Source organism: Eurosta solidaginis, chromosome 3 (genome assembly GCF_040869045.1).
Source record: "Eurosta solidaginis isolate ZX-2024a chromosome 3, ASM4086904v1, whole genome shotgun sequence".
Taxonomy (NCBI): Eukaryota; Metazoa; Arthropoda; class Insecta; order Diptera; family Tephritidae; genus Eurosta; species Eurosta solidaginis.
Genome location: NC_090321.1, coordinates 68,119,139 through 68,138,648, shown reverse-complemented (window position 1 = coordinate 68,138,648; position 19,510 = coordinate 68,119,139). Strand labels below are relative to the sequence as shown.

Sequence of the window (19,510 nt, the reverse complement as noted above, 5' to 3'; positions counted from 1 at the left end):
TATTCTTTAGAATTGCAACACAATCGAAATCGACTCACTTGTGCTTTTGACAGTTTCACATATTTGCGTATTCAATGTTGGGCTACTTCCTCCTTGACATCAATCCACAAATTTTCAATGGGGTTTATGTCTGGTGACTGTGGCAGCAATTTCACGACGTTGATCTGGCTCTCCTCAAACCATCTTTTTGTTACTTTGCTCGTATATTGCGGGTCGTTGTCTTGCTGGAACGTCCAAACAAGTGACATTTCATCCCTGGCATACGGCAGCATGATGAGTACTTGTGTATATCAACGTAATATGTATTACGAAGCACCAGTCATAATTCCCCTAACCCAACGAATGGGTTGCAAGCGTAGCCAAGAAAATCATGCCCACACAATTATAATGAAACATCCATATGTTAAGGTTTTTGTTGTATATGGTATTAGCTGCCCGCTTACATATTGGCGTGATCCTTTTCGCCATAGATGATAATCTACGACTCGTTTGGTCATAACATGTTGCGCAATTTGGACAATTCAAATTTTCTTAAGCAAATCTAAGTCTTTTTTACATGCTTTTTAGTAAACAACGGTACTTTTCTTGGACTGTGCGTACCCAGGTCGTGCACACTCAAATGGCCATGAATAGTCTCAACACTTGGAGACACCTTTAAGGCATCTTTTATCCCAGTAGCAGTCGCAAATAAAAACTACTTTGAGTATCTGACGACAGACCTTACTTCCCTTACCGACAGTGCTGTCTTTCTACCACGCTTTTTATCACGTGCTTGGTACTTGATGGCGTTGCGTAGCAAGCACTGATATTGTAACGAATTTTGGGGATTTCCTGATAATTTTGCACCTTCTACTAACGTTCGAATCGCTGAACTGTCGAATAAATAACTCCAATATTCAGTATTGCAAAATGGTCTTTATTTAGACTACTTTTTGAGTAGTACAATTATACTTCACAACTAATAGCGTGTTTAAATCAAACTGATTAGTTATTCCTCAGCTTGCGCTGCTTTTATACTCTCTGTTGCCTCGTTCGCATATTTCTCCTAATGTCTAGACTTTTCACGTACATGGAGCAGTTGTATCGCATACTTTGTTATTTAGCTCTATGCGTATGTATGTGTGAGCAACAACTTCTGCTCTTAGCTGATGACTACATGTGTGTATGTGAGGTGTCTCTTCACTTCGAGCTGCTGGTTATGTGTGTGGAATATTCTTCGTTGCCTTGTGCATAAGTGTGGCTGCTTGCTGTTTTTGTTGTTGTGATTATTTACTAACAGCATAGTGATGTCAACATTCGCCACAATATTTTGCACTTCCACATAAGTTTTGCCATAGCAATACTTTTTTTTATAATTAAATTTCATACAAGTTTAACAAAACCAAAAAGTTAAGCCTAAGAGTGATTGCATGCTTTGAAGCGAACTTCTTAATCTAATGTATTTTAAAGTGTATACCGGAAACCTGTTGTGATAAAAAACTTCCCAACTTAAATGGAACGAGCCATAAGCACTTACTACTAAGATTTTGACCGCAACTGTAGTTTGGCTAGATTTTCAGAATAATGGTTTTTTAACGCCTACCAATGTCATGCGATCATCGGAAGTTAATCTTATAGATAGTATTTTAAGCTGTTATATTATTCAAATTGATTCTATTTTTAATACGCTTTCCAGGTTGCTTGTTCTTGTGTTCGTTGACGAAAATTTAATAGTTTGTATCTCTGAGAGCACTTTTCCAATATATGGGTCTGATAAACATCATGTTACGCTTGATATTTTCTTGCTAAACTTTGATGCTGTCCCTTCCTCAACTCTGTTGAGGACTAATTCTTTTAATTTTCAGACGGCCGATTTCGATGAGCTAAACAACATTTTTAATAGATTAGATTGGGAACGTCTTTTTTCTGCCAGTAACTTCAGGGTCTGTTTTGGTATATTCTTATCGGAGTTGTGCGAGACATTTTCTAGCAAGATTTCCCTTTTTGAGCCTTAGGTGCGAAAGTCTATTCCGTGGTATAAAAAAACCCGTAAAAAGCCCCAAAATAGACGTAAAACGAATTTCATAAATATATAAGACTGTTACAACTACTGCTTTTCTTAGACAACGGTACACGAATAGTGTGAAACAATTTAATTTACTGGTTAAATATCTTTACAATAATTATTTCCAAAAATTTTAAAATGAGCTTAAAGATAATCCAAAAGGTTTTTTGGAATTTTTATCGGTCCAAGCGTGGATCTTCTTATATTCACATTTGCACGAATTTCAATGGTTTATGCTTCCATCGCTTCATGAAATGGTTGAATTCTTTGCTGAATTTTTCAAGTGCAACTTCGAAGAAGACGCTGCTGCTCAGAATTGCTCCCACGCCTGCTCAGGTCTTTTTGATGGCAACGATTTTGGATCCCTAACAATTTCCGAAGAAGATGTTAGCAATGCTATGTTCATCCCAAAACCCTTGGTAAAGTGCGACAGTGACGGCTTTGTGCGTCAATTTGTGTCATGTCTAATCTATATCTGTCATCAGTTGGCTTTGTCAATAGACGGCAGACAACTTTTATTACTCCGATGTGCAAATCCGTTAACAAAAATTATGCGGCAAACTACAGGCCTATAGCCTCACTACATGCTCTTTTTAAAAAAATTATATAAAGTACAAAGTATGTGTTGTGATCAATAGGATTGTTGAGGCTCACCAGTATGGTTTTGTAGCTGTCAAGCCTACTATCACTAATCTAGCATCATTCTCTGGTTTCTGCACATCTGCTTTCAAGGACGGCTGTCAGATAGATACCATTTATACAGATTTCTCGAAGGCATTCGATAAAGTTTCCCACCAAATTTTACTACACATAAGTAGTATTGGATTTCATTCTGCGTTATTAAGGCCCACTTGCAAAACGGCAAGTTAACTTTTTAACTCAGAGTTAACCTGACATGAGGGGTTAAACTCGTACATTTTTTACAAATTTTTATACTCAGCTGAGCAGAGCTCACAGAGTATAATAATTTTGTTCGCATAACGGTAATCCGTAACGGCATAAACTAATCGAGATAGATATAGACTTCTATATACATATCAAAATGATCTGTGAGAAAAAAGAAATTCATTTAGCCATGCCCGTCCGTCCGTCCGTCCGTTTGTCCGTTAACACGATAACTTGAGTGAATTTTGAGGTATCTTGATGAAATTTGGTATTTAGGTTCCTGGGCACTCATCTCAGATCGCTATTTAACATGAACGAAATCGGACTATAACACAACCCACTTTTCGATAACGAAAATTTCAAAAAAGCGAAAAAGTGCGATAATTCATTACCAAAGACGGATAAAGCGATGAAACTTGGTAGGTGGGTTGACCTTATGACGCAGAATAGAAAATTAGTAAAATTTTGTACAATGGACGTGGCACCGCCCACTTTTAAAAGAAGGTAATTCAAAAGTTGTGCAAGCTGTAATTTGGCAGTCGTTGAAGATATCATGATGAAATTTGGCAGGAACGTTACTCCTATTACTATATGTTTGCTAAATAAAAAATAGCAAAATCGGACAACGAACACGCCCACATTTAAAAAAAAAAATTTTTAAAGTCAAATTTTAACAAAAAATTTAATATCTATATAGAATACTTTTAATGCCATAAGTCGAGCAAATATTTACCAATCCTTGTGAAATTTGGTAGGGGCATATATTCTTTTTCTGTGAAAATAGGCGAAATCGGTTGAGGCCACGCCCAGTTTTTATACACAGTTGACCGTCTGTCCTTCCTCTCGGCCTTTAACATGATAACTTGAGCAAGAATCGATATATCTTTACTAAACTTAGTTCACGTTCTTATCTGAACTCACTTTATCTTGGTATAAAAAATGGCCGAAATCCGACTATGACCACGCCCACTTTTTCGATATCGAAAATTACGAAAAATGAAAAAAATGCCTTAATTCTATACCAAATATGAAAAAAGGGACGAAACATGGTGACTGGATTGGTTTCTTGACGCAAAATATAATTTTGGAAAAAAACTTTGTAAAATGGGTGTAACACCTCCCATATTAAGTAGAAGAAAATGAAAAAGTTCGGCAGGGCGAAATCAAAAGCCCTTGGAATCACCCTTGGAATACTGTTCGTGGTATTACATATATACCCGACAGATGATGTTCTGGGTCACCCTGGTCGATATTTCGAAAACGCCTTCACATATACAACTAAGGGCCACTCCCTTTTAAAACCCTCATTAATACCTTTAATTTAATACCCATATCGTACAAACACATTCTAGAGTCACCCCTGGTCCACCTTTATGGCGATATCTCGAAAAGGCATCCACCTATAGAACTAAGGCCCACTCTCTTTTAAAATACTCTTTAATACCTTCCATTTGAAACGCATGTCATACAAACACATTCCAGGGTTACCCTAGGTTCATTTTCCTACATGGTAATTTTCCCTTAGTTATTTTCCCTTCTCCAAAGCTCTCAGCTGAGTATGTAATGTTCGGTTACACCCGATCTTCGCCTTCCTTACTTGTTTAAATTAATTCTAAGCTAAAAAAGTAACTTCCCGTTCTGCAAGTGGGCGCAGGGTAGCATTCTTAGCCCACTTTTGTTTGTGCATTCAAAACTAAAATATGTTTCTATTGTCTGGAGTCATATCTATCTAAGTCATACCGACACATTAAAAAGGGTTCAAAGAAAATTGCTTAAGTTTTGTTTTATTCCATCCTATTACTTTCGATGCAAGCCTATTAATCTGCAGCCGTTTGAAACAAGGAGAAGTGTGCAATTGCTCATGTTTGCCTATGACCTATTTTCCGGCTCATTGGATTGCTCAGCTCTCATTGAGAAAATAACTTTTAATGTGCCTAATTTCTACTATTTCGACTCTTTCAGCTAGGATATTAAATTCTTTTCTGTTTTATACAATCTATTGGGGAATTCATGTGACCCTGGTTATTATGTTGTCTGCTTATGTCGTTATATTTTTTACACATCCTACAAAATACAAAATACACTGGAGACAAATAATTTTTAAGCAGATATGTTCATAATGCGGAGACTCGAATTCTTAATACATGTACTTACAGTTGCGAACAAGAAATTATCAGTGAAAATTCTTAGCACATTTGCACACTGAGTATATTAACTTTGGTAGCATACCGGTTGGTTGTAGAGGTGTGAAGGAATCGAGATAGATATAGTCTTCCATATATCAAAATCATCAGTATTGAGAAAAAATTTGTATAAGCGATGTCCGTCGGTGTGTCCGTCCGTTATCTGCACCCTGAACAGATTGATATTGAAAATGAGTGAAATCGGATAATAACCACGCCCACTTTTTATATATATAACACAAAAAAGTTGATTATTTAGTAAATAATACACCTAGATTGTGGAAATTTGATATGTGGACTTATATTGAGACTCTTTGTAAATTCGAAAAAAAAAAATATTTAAATGGGCGTGGTACCGCCCGCTTGTGATAAAATCAATTTTACAAATACTATTAATCATAAATCATAAACTGTTAAACCTACCATAACAAAATTCAGCAGAGAGCTTGCCTTTACTTTAAGGAATGCTTCAAAGAAAAATTAACGAAGCCTGTTAAGGACCACTTTTATGTACACGATTTTTAAAGGGGTCGTGGACGAATAAAATAAGCTATATCTTTGCAAAAAATAGCTTTATATCAATAATATTTCGTTTCCCAAGTGGATTTATAAAAAGAAATAGGAAAAATTTCAAATTTTTTAAAATGGGCATGGCACCGCCCCTTCAAGGCAGATGAGTTTTCATTGCAGAAATACATTCGGAGTGCTTGCCAAACACTGCTGAGGGGTGACCCCGCTTAGAAAAAATCTCTTCTAATTGAAAAAAACCTGTTTCTAAAATTTTGATGTTGCTTTTCCCGTGGCGTGAACCCAGGATCTTCGGTGTGGATGACGGAGCATGCTACCTGATGGTACCACGGCGGAGCCATAACTCGAAGAAAAATTACCGGATCGTGATAAGATTGGGTACACATATTTTCCTTATAGCAGGAAATATTTCTAAAAAAATTGACTAGATCGATTAAGGTCCACCCACATTTATATATAAAACTTTTGAAAAAGAGCTTAATATTTTTACTTTCTAAATGGAATTGCCACAAAAAGTTAGAAAATATTAACATTTTTTAAAATGGGCGTGGCACTGCCTTTTTTTGACTCAGCAATTACTGTGCTTCGGGAGCCATGACTCGAAGAAAAATTAACATATCGTAATAAAATTGGGTACACATATTTTCCTTATAGCAGGAAATATTTCAAGTAAAGATGGACGGGATCGGATAAAGACCACGCCTATTTTTATATATCAGAAGTTAAAAGCTTAGCGAAAATTAGTTTTGAATCAATGATATTTCACTTACCAAGTTTTATTGCAAGAGGAAATTGAGAGAATTTTTTTTTATGGGCGTGACATGTAGAAAAATAATTTGTCTGAAATGAACTGTACAATTGAAGCTCAAGCTGAGTATATAATGTACGGTTACACCCGAACTTAAAAACCGTTACTAGTTTTTTTTCTTATTTTTGTTAGTTTTAGATAAATTGTAATGAATAGTGTAATTGAAACTATGCAAACCAATTCCAAATCGTTGTGGAAAATTGCTTAAAAATCTGCATAAAAATTTCGAGTTTTCAGAGTTTTCTCAGCACGCAGTTTTAGAAATCGAAGTTGATCGATTCCAAACACTAATTGAAATTACTCTTTTATGATTTTTATTATACCTTTTAGTACTCACAAATTTGTTTCTTTCTCTTTCTTTCCCTACAGGCACATCAACGTGCTTCCGTAAAGTGGCTTCTAGCGAAAGTGTTCAATAATAATGTTCCAGATAATTTACGTGAACCCTTCTATACGGATCATGATAATCACGAACGGCTGAAACCACAAATTGTTGTTGAATTGGGCAATGCGACATTATACTGTCAGACATTATCCAATATATACTCGGATCCAAATTATCAAAGTCTGAATCATTGGTCTATATTACAGACATTAACACGTAAGGGTGTGCCAGTTGCTGAGTCACCAGAGATGCCATTAACCGAAACGGTTTTAATACAAACGAATCCTTTAAGGATTGTAAGTATTGCAATTTGGATTCAAATATTTTAATACAATTAAATTTTTAATGCTTGAAGTAATCGAGAGAAAAGCTCTTCGGAATATCCTGTACGATGACTACGGCTAGTATCGAAGGAGATTTAATGACTACCTGCATGCGCTTTACACATTAGCATAGTGCAACGAATAAAAGCCCAAAGCCTTCGCCAGCTAGTTTATGTTTTGATAATGAAGGAAGACACTCAGATAGTATTCCTATCGGCACCCGTATTCTGAAGTAGAATATAGGGGACACCACTGAGTTTGAGTGGATAGGTGGAGAAATAATTGAAGTGCCTTCTTCTTAGTGTCAGTTATCGGAAAACGGGTATAACCGGCTCAACTTGGTTCACAATGGGCAAAATTCAAATACTCACTTCAAATCCTTCAAATTTTATAGTAAACCTTATTGACAATGTGTAGAATGCCTATCGCATTTGTTGTTGTTTACAGAGTAACTGTCGGTGGTCCGATAGAAATACGTGGCTTTTCATTACTGAGCAATGACCACCGTAGGAAATCGAGTGTCTGGGAGAACCCTTGTGAACCTGCCCAGAAGGGGTATTGCCAATGTCGGACCAAACTCTGCCTTTCGGCTTTTGCTCAAATTCATAAAACTTAGATTGTAGCTTTGTCAAGCCGCCGTAGATATGGGTGATTACATATGGCGCATGCAACAGCAGGTGTTTGTTGCAACATTGCTTCTAGTCCTTGACATAGTAACAAAAAACTCGCGGTTGTTGAAGGCAAAGAAAGTGAAAAGTTCCCCTTTGGGTGTAAGCGGAAGAAGCAAACGAAATTTTAAAGAGTTCAGGAGGTCGACAAGTGGTAAAATTCAACTTCGGGTGGTGTACCATCCTTTTCACGAGACACACTGGCAAAAGTATGACCGTTTTCAGCATATATTTCTCTAGCCAGCAGATCCATTCGCTTGGTACGGGATTAGATTCGTGCCACAGTCGCGTGCAGGTGTGACTGTCATTGGCTGCCATGGTTCCAGTAAAAAGTTCCCGATGACTTTCTTAGTATTTGATTGATAGTGTAACGAATTTACTGCAAATCTTCTTATTTGCAACCCTCTGCTAAGTTCGAATCACTAAACTGTTGAATAAATAACTCCAATATGTAATAATGCAAAATGGCCTTTATTAAAGTACTTCACAATAACACTCAACTCAAATAACCATACTGATTGATAGCTCAAATGTAACTCTCCTATTACCCGCCAGATTGCGTGCTTAATCAATAACTGCTTGATAGCTCAACTCAAACTGAATTCCAGCGCCTCTACATTTGCTGCCTTTTATACTCTCTGATTTCAACATTGCATCTTCTAGGCGCTTCGTCCCGATCAGACAAATCTCTCGATCTAAACGCCGCTAGTATCTCCAGATGTACCACTTTTCTACTCCGTGGTTGCCCAGTGGTTTGTATGCGGTAGATGGTATCACTGATTTTCTTCACAACTTTGTACGGGCCTTCCCAACTGCACCGAATCTTGGATGGAACACCTTTCCGCCGGTGAGGCTTGTATAACAGAACCAAATCTCCTTCCAAGAAACCTTCCGAAGTTTTGTTCTCATTGTACCTGCGTTTCATCTTACTACTCATTATTCTTGATCTTTCCCTCGCACTCTGTTGTTTGGCCAATGAACTTCTTCGCAGAGCTTGCACTTGACGGATTGAGTTTACATCATCATTATCGTCTGGACGTTTCACAGTAGTGCGCGCTGGCTTGAAACCACCCTTGCATTCTTTCTGAAAAATTCTTTCAGTCGTTTTAGTGCGTCCATTAAGGTTTGTGGATGCCGGTCTTTTTCTCGCAGGTACTTTTAATTTCTCTTTATTTGACCCATTCGATCCATCAACTTTTCCTTTTGACTTTCGTGGCCTTTGTTGAGTCTTCTCCACCATTACTCGATTACTACTGAACCCTTTCTCCAACTTGAAGTTACGTGGTATATCCTGGTTCTCATAACGCATCACCCTTCTCTGCATATCGATCTAGATGTCATGGTCAACCAAGAAGTCCACTCCCAATATGATTTCATCAACGATCTCCGCCACAACGAATTTGTGTAAAACCATGACCTTCCCAATTAAGACCTCACAGATCACTTATTCCTGAACTTGGTTATACTCGCCAGTGACCGTACGCAACTTTGCTCCAGGTAACGGTTTTATTCTCCTGTTGACCAAGTCAGATCGGATCAAGGAATGAGATGCGCCCGTATCTACAGTCAGTACACGTTCTTTACCATCCACATTCCCTCTGACGGTAAGACTGCTCGATTTTCTACCAATTTGCAACACAGATATCACAGGGCATTCAATAGCTGAATCTAGCTCTCGATCTCTATCTCTTACTTGCTCTTGCTCATCTCCTCCAGCTTTGCGCTTACGGCCACCCACATTGTTGGAACTATTAGGACCAAGATCGCAATGACGTGCAATGTGACCGGACTTCCCGCATTTGAAGCATTTGATAACTCTTTCACTCCGCTTTTGCGATCTCTTCAGCGCCTCCAATATTGCGTCTACCCACTCTGGCCTTTCTACCTCCACACGGCGTGCTTTGAAAACTGGCTTACACAGAAGCAATGCTGTTTCTTGAGTCAGTGCATGGGATACCGTTTCTGCGAATGTGTATTTTGGGTTTGCATATGTCGCTCGCTTCGTTTCTACGTCCCGTATGCCATTCATAAAACTCTGGATTTTTACCCTCTCGGTGTACTCCACGGGTGCGTCCGCATTTGCCAAATGTGCCAACCTTTCAACATCCGAGGCAAACTCCTGCAAGGTCTCATTCGCTCTTTGGTGACGGTTTTGCAACTCAATTTGGAATATCTGTTTCCTATGCTCGCTTCCATAACGTCTCTCGACAGCGGCCATCAATGCTTCATAGTTGTTCCGCTCTCCTTCGGGAATCGTCTGTAGGATTTCGGCTGCTGGTCCTTTCAATGCCACGAACAGAGCTGCAACTTTATCTTCAGCATTCCAGTTGTTCGCTGCCGACGTCTTCTCAAATTGGAGCTTAAATACCTGGAAAGGAACAGAACCATCAAACGTTGGGGATTTTACCTTCAGAATAGACGTTGACGTTATTGGACGGTTCCCTTGTAACTCCTGAATACGATCTTTTAAAGCATCTATCTCGGCCTCCATTTTATCTTGTCGACCACTGAACCCTTCCTGAAACTGCGTTAGTTTCTCTTCCATACGCGATTCTAGTTGTGCAGAGATCTGCGATGATACCTGTGCTGAAATTTGTGTCGACATTTCTGATATACGTGCCTCTTGTGCTTCAATTTTAGATGTTATTTCTGAGATGCGTGCCTCCTGTGATTCAATCTTCGCTGTTATACGGTTCTCCTGCGATTCTAGTTGTTTTTCCATCTTGGATGTTATGCGGTCCTCCTGGGATTCCATATATGTCTTCTGTTCTTCCAGTTGTGATGACATGTTGGTGGGTATTTGTGAGGACATTTTGGACATTTGTGCCGATATTGCAACCAATATCATGTTCAAGTCTGTGTTCGCCATTGTCTGCGGTGTTTCATTTTTCTCCTCCAATTTTGTTGTCTCATCGCCATCAAGATGAAAGACATACTCTTCCACGTCAATTCCTTCTAATTCCATTGCCTCTCGTAGTCGTGCCTGAAGTTCGAGTTTAATGCCGATTGTATTCAATCCACGGCTCTCCAACTCCTTCTTCAGTTGCTGGATCTTCAATTCACTGAACTTTGCCATGTCCTTGTTGTCCTCTGGAATTTATTCAACAATTCCTCTTCTGACATCAATTGTAACGAATTTACTTGCAAATCTTCTTATTTGCAACCCTCTGCTAAGTTCGAATCCCTAAACTGTTGAATAAATAACTCTAATATGTAATAATGCAAAATGGCCTTTATTAAAGTACTTCACAATAACACTCAAACTGTGCAACGAATAGCTTGCTTAATAACCAAACTGATTGATAGCTCAAATGTAACTCTCCTATTGCCCGCCAGATTGCGTGCTTAATCAATAACTGCTTGATAGCTCAACTCAAACTGAATTCCAGCGCCTCTACATTTGCTGCCTTTTATACTCTCTGATTTCAACGTTGCATCTTCTAGGCGCTTCCATTTCCAGAATCTTCTAGTCCATCAGCTCTCAAACTTCTCAGCTGTAACTACAATTGCACGATTTTATAACTTTTCTCATTGCATACTTTCAGGAGTATCTCAGATATATGCATGTGTTTGTGCATTGACTCTCCGCTGCTCGTATACGTACATGGTACATATGTGTAGACGCAATTATTGTTTCGTTTATGTAGATACATAATGATTGAATTATTGATGTGAATTCACGTCACTGCTTAGCATCGGCTTAGGGATAGGAGCACCCCTTAGTTTTGCTAATATTCGTAACAATAGATTATCTTTCAATAAATTCTCCATTTCTGCCAGGAAAAGACGTTACATAAATAGTTAAACCACCGCGTTGCACGTCACTACGCTTCTGTTATTACGATCCATGCTGAAATATCTGCAAAAGTCATAATTTGTCCACTTACTAACTGCTAGTTAGAGGGCGATTTGTTTTTCTCCATTCTATTATGGCTACGTCTACTGTATGCCCTTAAAGGAACTAATTTCCCTCGCCCATGATTCGGCTTGACCTAAATTTTTTATATACATATATGTATGTATGTTTATTTAGTACAGTATACTTAAATTTACTTTGTTTTTCAGAACGCGCACATGTCTGTGATAAAATCACTAATGACATTGTATGCAAAAGAAATTACGTCAGGTGATCGCATAGCTAACGCTGTTGCAAGGTATGATAACTACAAGGAATACATTAAACCAATTATTTTTAATTCTTCTTATAATCATTCCTATAGAATTACCGGTAATAGTGGCCAAACTCTACCGCATGATCAGCCTTTCGAACAGTTGCTATTATTGTGGATCTCACATGCGTGTACTTCATTGAAGAAACGCATCTCGAGAGAGGTTGAATTGGGCGCAACAGATGAAAATGTATAATACGGCTGAAGTTATTAATAAATCTGCCATTCATTTTTCTATATTTCTACATTTACAGGGTGTACGCTTGCAAGTGCCCAATATACCAGCAGTGCATGATTATCAAAGTTTATGTGATGGCGTTTGTTTAGCTTTATTTATATCGTATTATTGTCCGAAAGCGCTACCATGGACGCTTGTGCGTATTAATTATTTGCCAGCCGTAGAGGATTCCATACACAATGTGTCTTTAGTCAGCAATTTTTGTCAAAAACATTTGCCATATAATGTGTTCCATATGAATCCAGAGGATGTTACTTACATGAGAAAGTAAGTATTTTGCGCGCTTTATTTTCCAATTTATACAGTTTTAATGTTATTTTTATTTTTTGCGTTACAGTTCAATGAAGCTAAATTTAATTGTCCTACTCGCCGATTTATTTCTCTTATTTGAAATACATCCAGCAAAATGTGTTTGTTATCCAGGCATGGATGCGCCAGGTAAATTAAATTATCAAAATAAAGTAACAGCTCATGCAGCATTTAAAATTCATATTAGCTGTAATTAGCGCATTCCCTATCAATCTTTCGTTTTATTTTTTGTTTGCACTTATGTATTTACTACATATTTACTCGTTCATGCGCCTTTATACAAATGTTGGAAGCAAAGCGAAGCGTGCGAAATATTGTAAAATACATAATTTTATTTTAAGTGATGCTTATTCTTGTTTGTCTAAAGTACGTTAGGGTTACTTCATGTCAAATCGATCCGTTTTTATTTTAATCCAGTGGGATTGAAACCTTTCTGTCATGTTGTTGTTGCTGTAGCGATAAGGACACTCCCCGAAGGCCTTGGAGAGTGTTATGTTGTTGTTGTTGTAGCAGTGCTTCGCCCCATCCAATAGGTCTGACCAATCACAAATTGTCATCAATGTCCTCTAACGGGAGTCCGAGGAAACTTGCTGTTTCAACAGGGGTGGACCATAATGAGAGAGGTGTTTGAGGCGTTGGTTCCACATTACAATTAAAGAGATGGTTGGTGTCATGTGAGGACACATTGCAAGCACGGCATACATTTTGCATGTCGGGGTTGATTCTGAATAGGTAAGAGTTTAACCTGTTACAGTATCCAGATCGAAGTTGGGCTAGAGTGACTCGCGTTTCCCTAGGGAGTGTGCGTTTCTCTTCCGCAAGTGGAGAGTGTTATCGATGTTGATAGTCCTTTGCCGGATGCAGATCCTGTACGTTCCGGTACCAAGCCCGACCATCTCGGGAACGATTTTTTATGACCACATGCGACCTTCTTGGCCATACCGCCCTCCCACCCCCTAGATCCATGAGGAGTTCAGGGTCGCCAGAGCCTCGGCTGTTAATGAAACAGGATTCGCCCCGCATAAGTGAGGTTGACAATTGGGTTTGGAAAAGCTATATATTGCGCTGGCATCCTGAAAGGGTTGCGCTACACAACCCCTTGAATGTGGTATTTTAGTCGCCGCTTACGACAGGCATACCTACTGCGGGTATATTGTGACCCTCTAACCCGCTGGGGGAACCTTTCTGTCATAGTTTGTTGTTATCTTACTAACTACAACAATATTGTGCTTTTTGAAGAATCCAAGGCGTTTGAAAAGGGTTTTCAATGTATTTAGTGTATCTTGTGATGAGGGTATCTTAATTTGTATCAGTATGTAGATGTTATTAAAAACGACCTGCAGCCCTTGATTAATATAAGATATCACAAAAAAAGAAAAAGCAATATCTAGAAATTTCCATATGGAAGTGAGGAATTATTTCGTCTACAAATAGTAGTACAGAAACATTTTTTTTGGAAGTAAGGGCTTAAGCCTATCTGTCCGATGTTTTCTCAACACGGAACCCAATTCAAGATGTATTTAGAGCAATCAAATCTCGAAACATCCCGTACCATTTTTTCGGGAACCATAATAAACCTAAACAAAAACATGGCAATATTACATGATATTACGCTGCCCTCTCCTTATATCGAAACGTCATTCAAATTAAATGTTCAACAGCAGAACGACACACTTTATTGAAGCCTCCTTATTAAGCTAATGGGGGGACCAGCCTACACTCTTGACTTCTATACAATAAAGTCATTAAGAATGTTGTATGGGAGGCAAAACCTACAAAAAATTTTAATTACAATTAAAAGACAATTGAATTAAAAGATAAAGGTGTCTAATGATCCCGAATGAGGCTCTCGCCTCGTTTCCCCTGCCCTTCTTACAGACTATTCCACTTTCTCTCCTACACTCTATTGTTCTCTTTTTCTTACACTTTTTCTTACACTTCCTCTCTCCATCGTCCCAGAAAAGGATACATAGATTGAAATGCATAACTATAAAGGAATTTCAAGACATTTCAATCGCTCGCCCTTCGTCTAACTCTCCCAGCCAAATCGTTTCCAAATCGAAAAGGGCCAGTTTGCCGATATGACGTGGAGCAACGTATTTCTAATATTCATTCAGTATTTATTATGATTTCTATTTAGAGGCTTTATTATTTTCCATGGTGGCCTGTGCTAAGATTACATAATTAAATTGTTAGAAAACAAAAACTTCAAATTGTACTAAGTGATAAATTTAACACCTACACATGTATGTAGATTGGAGACTGGTTTGCTCCAAACACTTCACCTTCACCTTGAATCATACGCGCGCTCATAATTTTTTTAATTTACTACCGAACTCACCTAACTTAAGGCTCGTCAAAAATATTTTTATCAATTGAGTTATTTACTAAAAGTAAACAAAACAAAATTATATATATCTTTCTTTTTCAAATAACTTTGCTTTCAACTTGTACAGTCACGATCCCTACTTCCCTTTTGAATAACGTTTTATAAAACTGTATACACCTTCGCTCTTCTTATCGTATATTGTCCACCATCTAAAGTGATAAGATAAATTTGTATGCTTTCACCATAAAAAATTTAAAAATTTATCTTTTTGTGTCCCAAATTCAATAAAAAAAAGAAGAAACAAATGCACACTTATATCACATATTTCTTTCTCTCCCTCTCTCTGTCTTATGTATAAAAATGTGTGTGGCAACCTATTGTAGAGGTCATCAGAAAACGTTACTTTGGCGTTAATGAGCATGGAATATGTCATCGCAGGGGCCTAACAATGCAGCCAGTTATACCAATTCCAGATTTGAGAAGCGATTCCGATTCAATTTATGGCTCGCCAACGAATCGACCTCCATTTCAAGGTCTTTACCAAAACAAAAAAACATACAAAACACCAAATTCAATATTATTCAATATTTGTTTAGCATTGTTCTGTGTTACATACTATATACACATACAGTTTTTTGTTCGTTACATAAATTTAGCTAATTGTTATTCAAATGTGTTGCAGTCTTTTAGTTAGTGCATGTATTTTTGTCTTCGTTCACTTGTGTGCATTTTTTTCTAATTTTGTTTTGATTCAGCACACGTGTTTCTTGTTACTTTAGTGCTTGTCATTGCGTTTCTAATACTTCTGTATGCGTTTAGAGAATTTCAATAACTTTTTTCTATTTGTTTTGTATATCAGACGGTTTTTTAATTCATTGAAATAAGTGAATTTTTAAAAATTGTTTTTATCCATATTAATATTTTCTCATTTGCCTATGTGAAGCATTCCGTTTTCATAAATGTTCGATTTTGAATGCGTTCGAATATATTTAGTAGCGTTTTTTGCTCATGTCAAAGCAGCCGCACTCACGAATCTTCCCAAATTGCCGCAATTCCTTTCGCACACCTTTTTCTCCGATATCTAACAGCTTTGCCAAATAGCACTTGCTGCGCTGAATTTGCACTATGACTCACTAAGGCTATTAACTAACAAATTAAAGAAAAAAATAAATATCTGCCAATCCGCACAAGAAACGGTTCAAGTGGTGTCTTAGTTATAATGAAATCACTGAAGTTCAGATTTACACATCAAACGTACATAACTCGAGCTTTACGAATTGTGAATGCAAGCATGGAATTTCAAATATATACTTCAAAGAAAAAAAGTCGGTTTTTTGCCTAAATTCTTACAAACAAACCTCGAAAAAGAGTGTACCATTTTAAAAAACTTCGTTTAAAATAGCTGAATATTTATAAAAATACAGAGCACTGAAATCAAACCTAAGAAATTCTGTTGGTGCCCTATTAAATAAAAATTTTTTTCTGAAACAGCGCTAAAAGTATTTTTACCAAGCTTTTATTATAAAAATTTTTCATACTAAACATTTAAAAGTCCAAATTCGCACATATTTAAATTTTTTTTCCAAGGTGCATTTTAAAATGTGTATGTATAAAACCTAATGTTCCGCACCGAACAACTTATAAAATCGACTCCGAAAATTATTCGAAATTCGAATTGTTTTCGAAATTATTGTATTTTATTTATTCAAAAGCTAAAATTATAATATGAAATTATAATATAGCTATAAAACCATAGCAGCAAGGGCCTTAGGCTACGAAATTATTGTAGCTTTCTCTTTTTTTTAATAATCAGTAAGATTTGGTTTAAAATCAAATGTCAATAATTTCGAAATAAGCGAAATTTTTGAAATTTTTTTGAAAATTTTCTCATTTTTCGATCATCATCAAGGCGTTCATAGCAAACTAACTTTCTGGTTTCCATGAGAAAATAAAAATTCAACTTCGAAAAAATTGTAATTATATTGAAACTATGATGAGTCAGTTTTTCTGTATAAGTAATTGGTTAACGTTTCGTATATGTTTGAAATATCCCAAATAGAGAATTTAAAAGAGTGTTCAAGTTCTATTATTAATTTGTTACTTTGTTAAAATTCAACGTCAACAATTTCCAAATAACTAAACTTTTAAACTTTTTATTTGATAAGTTAAAACCTAATTCCAATCTTCGACAAGCCCTTTCGCCTTCCAGGCCTTCCTGCTAAAATATTCGTTCTAGTTTACGACTTCGAAAATTTGTTAAATTTTTTTTCTGTTATTTAAAAATTATTTCAATTTTCGAAAAGTATCTACTATTATTATTGTAGCTGTTTTTTTTTTTTTTTTGATAAACTCAAAATAAGAATGTTTTCGTAAATGTTTTGAAAAACATAACAATTTTCAAAAACCATTTTCTTTTCCAGTTCTTAGCAATTTAGTCTGTCTAGCTTACTAGCCTTAGATATGATTACCGAATATGATCAGGAAAAGATTCCGAATACCGCATTAACTCCAAACGGTACGAAGATGGTTCGAATAGACCATTGCATAATGTTATTGTTTTTTGTTGTAGTGACAAGGATACTCCCCGAAGGTTATGAGGTGTGTTATCGATGTTGATGGTTCTTTGCTGGATATATGTAGATCCGGTACGTTCCGGTAACAAACACCTTTAAGGTACAAGCCCGACCATCTCGGGAACGATTTAATATGACCACATTGAACCTTTTAGGTCATACCCCCTATAGGAATTTGGGGTCGCCAGAGCCTCGGCTGCTAAAGAAACAGGATTCGCCACGGGTATGTGAGGTTAACAATTGGGTTGTTGTAAATTGCGCTGACAACCCCTTGAAAGGGTTGCGCTACACAATCCCTTAAACCATTCGGGCATTGAAGGCGCCTCTTACGACAGGTATACCTGCCGCAGTTCTATTCTAAGCCGTCTAACCCGCTGGGGTACCATGGCATGATCTTAAAGGGTCCGGAAACCGTTCCAATAATATGGTAAATGGATACAGAAGAATTCATTGTTGAAAATGCCCTCGTCGACAAATAGTCTAAATTAGGTGAGGCCACATAAGGTCAATGAATATAAGGTCAATTAACCTTATGACCATTAATTTTATAACCTTTTTTACTTTGATTTTATGATCATTTATGTAAATTCTGTTTGACTTAAGGTTTTTCGGAAAAAAGCCAAACCCATAAAGTTATTTACTGAGATCAACACAAGAACAAAAAAGCTCCGCAGCATAACTAGCTTTGACGTTTAGTTGGATATGTTTTTATTTTAAAGAAATGCTCACCGTGCCAATTAATTTAATTTCACTGCCATGAAACCAGGTATAGGAAAAAATAGCGTCGGATTTTAACTAAATTTTAGTTGAGTGATTTCTTATTAGTTCTGTACTTTATGTCCACCTAAGAAACTTACGTGTTGGCTTCTTGGCCATTTCAGTTTACATTGTTACCATTTAAAATTTGACGTTGTGAATATAACCACTTGGAAGTTTATATAAGGTCAATTGACGCTATGGCCGTTGACCTTATGACACCTCTCCCTAAATTATCAGAAAAAGATCAAAAATAATAATTCTGAGCTAAAATTCTTCCCTGGCCGTCATCCTTATCTGTCGGAAACTGTTCAAAAGGAAAAGTTTTGTTTACTTGCGCACCCTGTTAATGTTGTTGTAGCGATAAGGACACTGCCCGAAGGTTGTGGGTAGTGTTATTGATGTTGATGGTCTTTTGCCGGATACAGATTCGTTACGTTCCGGTAACAAGTACCATTAAGGTACTAACTCCACCATCTTGGGAACGCATTAGTATGACCACATGGAACTTTCTAGGTCATACCGTCCTCCCACCCCCTATATCCATGAAGAACTTGGGGTCAGACTCTCGGCTGCTAAAGAAACAAGATTCGCTACGGGTAGGTGAGGTTGACAATTCGGTTGGAGAAGCTCTAAATTCCGCTGGCAACCCATTGAATCAATTTGGTATTTTAGTTGCCTCTTACGAGAGGTATAGCTATAGGTTATAAGTTTTTTTTACAATATTTGTTTTGCTTTTATTACATTTTACATTTGTACGTATTATTTTTTATTATTCATTTGCAATTTTTGGAATTTTTTTTTTTGTTTAGATGTAATCAAGCGGCATGCAGTGCTCAAAGTATTATAAACGCTCTGAAAACAAAATAGTTTTTTTTGCTGAACAGTTACAGTACAGACATATTGTCATCTTAGAGTGGAAACCTGCTAACCGACGGAAAAAAATTTACATGGCAGACAAAAAACCATTTGACTTTTTCATTGAAAGCATAGAAAGCGAAGTCATGGCTGAATTATGCGGTTGGTGCATTTCATTCGATGATATTATTTTTTTCATTGCACTGGCGTAGGGTGTTAAAAGGATATACATTCAAAATGCAACCAACATTTCGATAATCATTTACAGTCATGGGGATCAATTCTTTATTAATAAGTAGTTTCACATCGGTTTAAGTTATTCTATTAGTAAATGCATCTTATTTAGCGCGCTATTTTCCCACAACAGACAAGACTTGCAAAGTTTTATGTTTTCTTTCCATTCTATTCGCCTAAACCAGAACCATGCTTTGTGTGTGGCCTGAATTTGATTTTC

General features: G+C 37.0%; 1 protein-coding gene across 20 annotated transcripts in view; it reads left to right on the top strand.

Moving 5' to 3' along the window:
• Patronin (calmodulin-regulated spectrin-associated protein patronin) overlaps positions 1-19,510 on the top strand; it is a 108,015-nt gene that overhangs the window by 9,199 nt on the left and 79,306 nt on the right. For 19 of the 20 annotated variants that reach the window (XM_067772163.1, XM_067772162.1, XM_067772181.1 and 16 more), the window contains 6 exons: positions 6,818-7,129; positions 11,890-11,978; positions 12,045-12,183; positions 12,248-12,498; positions 12,569-12,669; positions 15,253-15,402. In XM_067772163.1, the coding sequence (XP_067628264.1) occupies positions 6,818-7,129; positions 11,890-11,978; positions 12,045-12,183; positions 12,248-12,498; positions 12,569-12,669; positions 15,253-15,402 (1,042 nt within the window). The remainder of the gene's footprint in view (positions 1-6,817; positions 7,130-11,889; positions 11,979-12,044; positions 12,184-12,247; positions 12,499-12,568; positions 12,670-15,252; positions 15,403-19,510) is intronic. The other variant, XM_067772171.1, reaches the window with a different exon arrangement.